Below are 9,118 nucleotides of genomic sequence, written 5' to 3' on the forward strand. Positions count from 1 at the left end.
TGATAAACCTTAGGTCATCCACTTGAGGGAAATTTGCTACTGTCCTACAAACCTGTGCATTTGGAGGCCCAACAACGTCTACAAGAAGAAGGTTGTGTAGTAGACATCAAGGACGAGAAGGAATTAAGCTTGGGGATGCTGATACGTCTTCACCATATCTATAATTTATGAAGCATTCATGTTATTTTATTATCTGTTTTGAATGATTACGGCCTTTATTATACACTTTTACATTACTTTTGGGACTAACCTACTAACCGGAGGCCCAGCCCATATTGCTGTTTTATTGTCTGTTTCAGTATTTCGAAAAAAAGGAATATCAAATGGAGTCCAAACGGAATGAAACCTTCGGCAGCGTGATTTTTGGAACGAACGTGACCCAGGAAACTTGGAGTGCAAGCCGGGGAAGCGTCGAGGAAGCCACAAGATAGGGGGGTGGGCCCACCCCCCCTGGGCGCACCCTCCACTCTTGTGGGCCCCTCGAGGCTCCCCCGACCGACTTCTTTCGCCTATATAAGCCTACGTACCCTAAAAACATCGAGACATAAGATAGATCGGGAGTTCCGCCGCCGCAAGCCTCTGTAGCCACCAAAAACCTCTCGGGAGCCCATTCCCGCACCCTGCCGGAGGGGGGATCCCTCACCGGTGGCCATCTGCATCATCCTGGCGCTATCCATGACGAGGGGGGAGTAGTTCACCCTCGGGGCTGAGGGTATGTACCAGTAGCTATGTGTTTGATCTCTCTCTCTCTCTCTCGTGTTCTCTCTATGGCACAATCTTGATGTATCGCGAGCTTTGCTATTATAGTTGGATCTTATGATGTTTCTCCCCCCTTTACTCTCTTGTGATGAATTGAGTTTCCCTTTAAAGTTATCTTGTCGGATTGAGTCTTTAATGATTTGAGAACACTTGATGTATGTCTTGCCGTGCTTATCTGTGGTGACAATGGGATATCACGTGCCACTTGATGTATGTTTTGGTGATCAACTTGCGGGTTCTGCCCATGAACCTATGCATAGGGGTTGGCACATGTTTTCGTCTTGACTCTCTGGTAGAAACTTTGGGACACTCTTTGAAGTACTTTGTGTTGGTTGAATAGATGAATCTGAGATTGTGTGATGCATATCGTATAATCATGCCCACGGATACTTGAGGTGACAATGGAGTATCTAGGTGACATTAGGGTTTTGGTTGATTTGTGTCTTAAGGTGTTATTCTAGTACGAACTCTTGAATAGATCAATCTGAAAGAATAACTTTGAGGTGGTTTCGTACCCTACCATAATCTCTTCGTTTGTTCTCCGCTATTAGTGGCTTTGGAGTGACTCTTTGTTGCATGTTGAGGGATTGTTATATGATCTATCTATGTTATTATTGTTGAGAGAACTTGCATTAGTGAAAGTATGAACCTTAGGCCTTGTTTCCTACCATTGCAATACCGTTTACGCTCACTTTTATCATTTGTTACCTTGCTGTTTTTATATTTTCAGATTACAAAAACCTTTATCTACCATCAATATTGCACTTATATTACCATCTCTTCGCCGAACTAGTGCACCTATACAATTTATCATTGTATTGGGTGTGTTGGGGACACAAGAGACTCTTTGTTATTTGGTTGCAGGGTTGCTTGAGAGAGACCATCTTCATCCTACGCCTCTCACGGATTGATAAACCTTAGGTCATCCACTTAAGAGAAATTTGCTACTGTCCTACAACACTTGGAGGCCCAACAACGTCTACAAGAAGAAGGTTGTGTAGTAGACATCAGAGACCACCTTCACCTGATGCAGATGCGGGGAGACCACCTTTGGCAGAAGGGAGGCTGCCACCCTCCCCTGGCCATCGGCGAGGATCTATCGGCCGGAGCCCATCCCGCACTCGATAGGGTTGCAGCTCCAGGCGACGCAACAAATGGGATCGAGCCTCCCACACCGCGCGCGCCTCCCGCCGAGTGATGGGAAAAGAAAGCCCCGCCACCGTCGTTCGTCGCGCGGGCTTAGCCCGGCGGCCTCCACCGGCGACGGCGAGGTGAGGGAGGGGACGAGGAGGGCTCGCGGCGGCGACCTGGTGGTTTTCCGGCCGAGCCGCTCGAGAGGCGACGCGGGGGCTTGGCTACACCTAATTGCGTCATCACTCTTTGGGGTTGCTCCACTTTGTCCCAGACCGTTGTTCCTTCATTTGTGGTGTTTTTGATTGGCTACACGAAGCTCATACATGCTCTAGAGGGCCGATATTCGGTTGTCAGTATAGCCGTGCATTTGACTCCATGGCACGATGCTCAAACCAACACCCAAATTTAGAGGAACGTTCAAATCGATCATTTCATTAGATGCATGCTCGTTGTAGTGCAATCTACACTACAAGGAAGGATGTGGGTTGAGGTAAATACATGCGATCAAACAACACACAAAACAGTTCAGAGCCTGCATACTCTCAAATAGGCTCCATTGGCCAGGCTCCCGGGAAATGTGAAAAACACGGAGACAACCAAACAGGCCAGAAAAAAGGGCAGTGATCTGCGCCGGTGCGCCGGCCCAACAGTTGGGCCGGTCAAGCCCAGGCCGTCCGATGCACTGCCTCCCAACCGTCAGGTCGAGCCCTCCTGCATCATCGTCTACCTTCCGCGTTGTCTTTTCCCTCGATAACAAGCGCGATCGAGACGAGCCACGACAAGCGCCGCGGGCCATCCCACACACAGCTGTGGGCGTCTACTCGCCGTTCGCCGCTTGCCCTAACCGTCGTCGTCGCCGCTCGCTGGTAGGAGCGCAGGTGCCCCATGGCCCGCCCCCTCCTATGGAGCAAAAAAATGGATCCAACAAAAAAAAATCGACCCTGCTGGCCCCTGGAGTTCATCGTCGTTGCAGCTCCGCCGGGAAGCCACCGCGGTAGCCAGTTGCATCAATGGTGAGGTGCCGATTCAAGCTTTTTGTCACGGTCTCTGGTTGAAGCTTTTCAGAAATAGGGTTGAAGCTTTTCAATTTATGGTTGAAGCTTTCCAATTCGATGGTTGTAGCTTTTCCAATTCTACCAGCTTCACCGCCGGCGTTGGAGCCGGCTAGGGTTGGAGCTACAACCAGCAACTTTTGTTGCTACAACTGACCACACCAGATGCTGGAACCGGCCGTCTTTTTTGCTACACCCGGTGGGAGCAACGACGGTGACAACTATTTTTGTTGGAATAGGCATCTGGATTTGCTGGAACCAGTGATTAAAATTGCTACATCCATGATGAGTGGGGGTGCGACGGCGAGCTGCGACCAAAGGAAAAAGCTGTAACAGTATTCTAGGAAAGCTACAACGGTGATGCACGAGAGCTGCAACCGTGGTTTGTTTTGCTACTACGGGCGACCAATTTTGCTGCATCAGTGATAGCGGGATGACATGGCCGCCGACATGGCGTGCCGCAACCAGGCAAGGGGAGCTGCAACCATGGCTCGACACCAGGCATATCCATGGCGGCTTCCAACTCAGGCTCACCGGGGCGGGAGGAACTTGCAGCCGGGGGGCAGTGGAGAAGTGGGCAAGGGCCTTGAGGTTGGAGGTAGTGACCTGCACGGGATTGGGGCTAGTCGGCGTTGGGATCCGAAGGAGGAAGATGAGGAGCGTGGCCACCAGCGCGCTAGGCTGAGATAGAAGGAGGGGACCGGGAGGAAGAAGGAACAGGAGAAGATAAGGTGGGTCAGGGTGATGCACGAGGCGTATGATGGGGACTCATCGCGTGGCTCGCGAGCGACCGGCGGAATCGTTCGACCGGCGCACCACGCCCAAACGTTTACAAAAAAAAAAGTCTCTGTCCGCTGTGTCCCTGCCGTTGCCGCATCTAACTGGAGTTGCGGCGGCGGCCACTTCCCAATTCCCAATTGTGCCTTTTTTTCCTTTTCTTTTTGAGTCCAAGTTCCCACCTTTTTTTGAGCGTAGTCCAAGTTCCCACTTGTGCCTGTGCGGATGGGTCGTCTTTTTTTTTTTTGAGCATAAGGATGCGGTAGCCTCAATCTTGGCCCATCAAAGCAGAGGCCTACCAGCCCACGACACGACAAGCTTCGGTTGGTTGCCTTGCCTCGTCGTGTCTCCCGTTCCCCCACCTCTCCAACCGCGGCAATTGCAGAACCGGAGAGCTCCGGGTTCCTCCGTTCCGAAATCCGCCGAATCCTCCCGAGCCCCCGAGCCCCCGAGCCGGCCGATCCATTGCTCGCCGCGATGGAGTCTCAGCACGCCTCCAGGGGCCGCCGCACCGTACGCCTCCGGCCTGCCCCCGTTTTTAACTTTCTTTCCTTTTTTGGAGGCGGGCAGCGGCTCAGATCCGCTCCTCGCTTCGTCCGTCAGCTTCTGATGTCCGAGGTTCCGATCTCTGTTGCGTGTGTGGCAGCTGGAGGAGATCCGGCAGAAGAGGGCAGCCGAGAGGATGCAGCAGCAAACGCCCGCCGCGACCGCGTCCCACGGCGACCCTCACGGTTGGTCCATCCTTCTCTCTCTCTCTGTCTGCCGGAACAATTCCTTTGCTATCTTTGCTTAATCCGCTTCTCTTCGGTGCTAATTCTTTCTTTAAAACACCTCCGATGATCTGCAGGGAACCAAAGAGCCGCGGCAGAGGTTAGTTTTTCAGTTTCCTCCTTTGTATCCAAGAGCTGGGACATGTTTGCTACGCCATTTGACTGCATTGGGGCATCGAAAAAAAAATGCTTTTTGTTGCAAATGTGTAGCAACCCTGTTCTTTATAGATTGTAACTAAGGCCTTTTTATTCGTCTGAAATGGTAGCTCCTTGCACGAGTTCAACAACTTGAAAATGGGAACTTGGAATTGGAGAGGGAAAACCAAATGCTGATGTCCAAGGTATCTTTGTCTGTGATATGACGTATTGCGTATTTATTTGTGGAATAGCAAGTCCTAACACACACGACACGCGTCCCCTGTTTGCCGAGAAGGAAGTCGAAAAGGATTCCCTGGTTAACCGATTGAATGACATCGTGAGTTACATCTTGTATTATTGCTAGCCAGTACTGGTAGCGCATCTTAGTGCATCTCAGTTTACATGCGTCTAAGCCGTTTGTTGCCTGATTTGTGACTTGCAGGAGAAAAATGTAGTGCCCTCGTTGAAAAAGGCTCTAAATGACATTTCATTGGAGAAAGACGCTGCAGTTATCGCTAAGGTATTCTACACTTGTTTTGTAGGAATATTTGTGCAATATTCTGCTAACTGTGCATGCATGCCTCATCATTTCTTCCTGGTATGATAATTAGGAGGATGCTCTAGCGCAAGTAAGGAGCATGAAGAAGCGGTTGAGAGAGGCAGAAGAGGAGCAGTACAGGGTATGTCTAAAGTTTGTGCCTTCTTAGCAGTACAGTCAGCATGCTCATGTTGCAACTCAACAGGCAGAAGAAGACTCTGCATCCTTGAGAGCGCAGCTCAATACCCTGCAGCAGCAAGTAATGAGCAACTCTTACAGTGGATATGCAGTGGGAACATCAAGTGAGCAAACTCTTGCCATGGAAAAGGAGATACAGGATTTACAAACTCAGCTAAAGGTAGGTTGTTTATGCCTTCCACTTTAGCGCTGTACTTGCTTCCATTCTTGTTTGGTCTATCTAAGAAAACTTTGACATCGAAAAAAATGGCAAACACAGCAAGAGTCACTGCTAAGGCAACAGGAGCAGCAAAAACTAGCTGAAGAGTCCCTACTGAGGCAGCAAGATCAGCAAAGGCTAGTTGAAGAACAATCCCGTACCACTTCTCTTGCGGCTGAAAAGCGAGAGATGGAAGAGAAAATTGCTGCATTAACAAAGAAATCTTCAGGTGTGAATGAAAATTATTTCGTGGGTATCATATCATCTCTAAATTGAGGAAGTAGAAAAATCTAAGCAAACATGTAACTCTATTCGCCAGATGTTGCTGTAGGTGTTTTCTGCCATGCTTTATGGTTTTGTAGTCATGCGTGTTGAAACATTCCATATTTTTTGATTAGTACCATGTTGCTTTCAAAAATTATGCACCTACTTGCTGAAATAAGTTTTCCCTTCCATGCAGAAGAGGCTTCTGAATTTGCTGCACGCAAGGCATTTTCAATGGTAACACATCTAACAACTTTATGTTCGTTAATTTCATCAGAAAGTAAGCTTCTTACAGTATAGACCATTAGACTGCATAGGCACGTGTTTAGGCATGGTGCTATGGCCATTCACAGTAACACCATACAGTTATGCCCAGATTGATCAAGAGCTTTGGAGGTATGTATGGCTGGTACCAGATCATGTGGTACCTGGTGATTGAGCACCTGTAGTTCTGAAGGCATAGTTAAAAGTCAAAAATTGCAGTGGTGACTAGAATAGTCTCATGCACATGTAGTATAGTAGGTTCATAGTATTCTTGTAGCTGATCTCAGCTCTTAAAACAATCTGTACTGATCACTTTTTTCGTTATGGCAGCAAGATAGGGAAAAACTTGAAAACCAGTTGCATGATATGGCTTTGATGGTTGAGAGGTTAGAGGGCAGCCGCCAAAAGCTGCTGATGGAGGTGTTTTGACTTTGCCTTCCTTTTATTTTTGCTAAAGTAAGTTTCCTAAACGGTGACTAATTTCTTTATGTGTTCAACAGATTGATTCCCAGTCATTAGAAATAGAGAATCTGTTTGAGGAGAACTCAGTCTTGTCAACATCATATCAAGAAGCTATGTCTGTTACGATGCAATGGGAGAACCAGGTGTGCTGTTCGTATTCAGTTTGTGCATGGAGTATGCTAACAATCTTTGTTACAAAATCTGCATCTTGCCTACTGACTTCATCTAAACTTGCAGGTTAAAGATTGTCTGAAGCAAAATGAAGAGCTTCGTCTCCACTTAGAGAAGCTAAGAATTGAGCAAGCTAACCTGTTGAAAACAAAAAATACTAGTGTCGAGCTAGATGGCCAAAGTGAGACCAGCATCCCACCAGAACTGGTCACAGAGAATCTTTCTCTAAAGGTTAATAACTGAAACTGGTGAAAACGTTTTTTGTTGTTTGGGTGATGACCAACTTGTGGTCAAATACAGTTAATTTCATGTCATCAATTTACAGTAGCTTCCTGCCACATGTAGGATGAACTTGTCAAAGAACAGAGCAGATCTGAGGGATTATCGGCAGAGATAATGAAACTTTCAGCTCAGCTTAGAAAGGCAGTCCAAGCACAGAATAACCTGACACGCTTGTAAGTCTGGTACCATTTTCTTATATTTTCCATAGTCGACCCCATTTTGTGTTTGGTAAAATCAAACTGTTTCCGTCTCTTGTGCAGATATAGACCTGTATTAAAAGACATCGAGGGTAATCTGATGAAAATGAAACAAGAAACTTATGCGACAATTCTATGATTTTGCCGAGGTATGAGTGCAAACCTCAGCAATGACACCACTTGCACCACAAATTGATCGGTTTTTTTTTTTTGCTGTGTCTGCCTACCTTCATTAGGCAGTTCTTAATTTGTAGAGTTCAATCAACATTATTGTACATGTGTGGCACTGATGTATTTATCATTTATGCGGATGTATTTTGTAAACTGCCTGAAATGATGAAAGGAAAAACCAGTATACCAATTGTCAGCCCTGTGGACATTTATTTAGCTTGCGCTGGATCATTTGTGTTTGCCTCGTGCCTACACAAACATGTGCCTACAAAATTAGTTTGCCTCGTGCCTAACTTTGCACCTTAAAATAAACGGCAAAATAGTCAGGATGTGATTTCATGATATTGTAGATGATTATCATTTCATGATATTAAGCAGCAGTACAATGCATTTGCAGTAACTGTGCCAGATCATGAGTGAGTGGGGATCCGAATAGGATACCGCTACCATTGATCCTATACAACTTAGCCATCTCATGCGCAACTCTGTTGCTATCTCTACCGATCTTGTGGCTATGAATATTTGGCTTTGTCCTCAACATGTCTAGCATCTCATGTAAGGTTCCCTCCAAGCAGAAAGAGGGTTCATATTTGCATGCCAGTTGGTAATCACGATGGCAGAATCGTCGAACAATCATCTAAGATGATATGCTCGTCGACCAAATGTAGCACATCGCTTAGAGCAACTCCAACGTGCCGACCCAAACAGACGGCGCTTTTGTCCGTTTGGGTCGGCCACCCGCTCGGCGTCCGCCCTGTTTGAGATTTGGATCGGCAGTGCGCCCAACGGGCCAACCCATATATGCCGGCGTGGTCGGCTGGCCGCCCTTTTTCAACAAATAGCACAAATTTTGCATTGTTTCACACACAACTTTTGCATTATTTCACAAGCAAACATATATTCCACAATCAAATAAATAGCATAGTTTCAACCAAATAAATAGCATAGTTTTACAAGCCGAATAAAAGTAAAAATGTCTCATATAGTTTTGCAAGCCGAATAAAAAAGATACATGTATTGGTTGCCAACATGAGCCCACATATGCTCAACCAAATCATTTCGCAGTTGCACGTGAGTTTCCCAATCATGCAAGTCATGATGAAATTGGATGAACTGTTCAAACGTTGCCGCTCCTCCATACTCAGGCACAACATTCTCAGCCTGAAACTGAAACCCTTGATCGTAGAGACGTTTCGAGCGCTCATGTTTTACGATCATATTGTGCATGATCACACAAGCAATCATCACCTCCCAAGGCTTCTGCGTGCTCCAAGTATTAGCAGGATACTGAACGATGCCCCATCGAGATTCCAAAACACCAAAGGCATGCTCGACGTACTTCCTAGCACTCTCTTGCTCTTGGGCAAATCTTTTCCTCTTCTCTCCGACATGGTTGGGGATTGTCTTCATAATAGTGGTCCACTGAGGATAGATACCGTCACCCAGGTAGTATCCTTTGTCGTAGTTGTGGCCGTTGATAGTAAAGTTCACCGGTGGGCTGTTGCCTTCGGCAAGCCTAGCAAAAACTGGCGAGCGCTGAAGGACGTTGGTATCATTGTGTGATCCGGCCATGCCAAAGAAAGAGTGCCAGATCCAAAGATCTTGAGACGCCACGGCCTCAAGTATGACTGTGCAAGCCCTGACATGGCCCTTATACTACCCTTGCCAAGCATAAGGGCGGTTCTTTCAGTCCCAGTGCATGTAGTCTATGCTGCCAAGCATCCCTGGGAAGCCCCTGCTGG

The 9,118-nt window shown here is 47.2% G+C and overlaps 1 protein-coding gene across 2 annotated transcripts; it reads left to right on the forward strand.

The window, feature by feature from the left end:
- The first annotated feature begins 4,023 nt into the window (after window positions 1-4,023).
- On the forward strand, window positions 4,024-7,572 carry LOC123092631 (flagellar attachment zone protein 1). Of its 2 annotated transcripts, none has more exons than XM_044514439.1 (15): window positions 4,024-4,235; window positions 4,369-4,453; window positions 4,570-4,592; window positions 4,759-4,833; window positions 4,914-4,967; window positions 5,073-5,150; window positions 5,242-5,310; window positions 5,374-5,526; window positions 5,626-5,794; window positions 6,026-6,066; window positions 6,424-6,513; window positions 6,594-6,698; window positions 6,793-6,957; window positions 7,072-7,181; window positions 7,269-7,572. In XM_044514439.1, exons 1-15 carry the CDS (start codon window positions 4,200-4,202, stop codon window positions 7,342-7,344), a joined length of 1,329 nt encoding a protein of 442 aa, XP_044370374.1. In that variant the 5' UTR covers window positions 4,024-4,199; the 3' UTR covers window positions 7,345-7,572. The 2 variants fall into 2 exon arrangements, with proteins under 2 accessions (XP_044370374.1, XP_044370375.1); XM_044514440.1 differs by having other exon boundaries at window positions 4,926-4,967.
- The last annotated feature ends 1,546 nt before the right edge of the window (window positions 7,573-9,118 follow it).

This window comes from Triticum aestivum, chromosome 4B (assembly GCF_018294505.1).
Source record: "Triticum aestivum cultivar Chinese Spring chromosome 4B, IWGSC CS RefSeq v2.1, whole genome shotgun sequence".
Lineage (NCBI taxonomy): Eukaryota > Viridiplantae > Streptophyta > Magnoliopsida > Poales > Poaceae > Triticum > Triticum aestivum.

Excerpts from the sequence above, each read along its gene's own strand:
- LOC123092631 (XM_044514439.1), top strand. The coding sequence starts at position 4,200 with ATGGAGTCTCAGCACGCCTCCAGGGGCCGCCGCACC. Across the intron at positions 5,527-5,625 it reads ATTTACAAACTCAGCTAAAG|CAAGAGTCACTGCTAAGGCA; the intron begins GTAGGTTGTTTA and ends TGGCAAACACAG. Across the intron at positions 7,182-7,268 it reads CAGAATAACCTGACACGCTT|ATATAGACCTGTATTAAAAG; the intron begins GTAAGTCTGGTA and ends TCTCTTGTGCAG.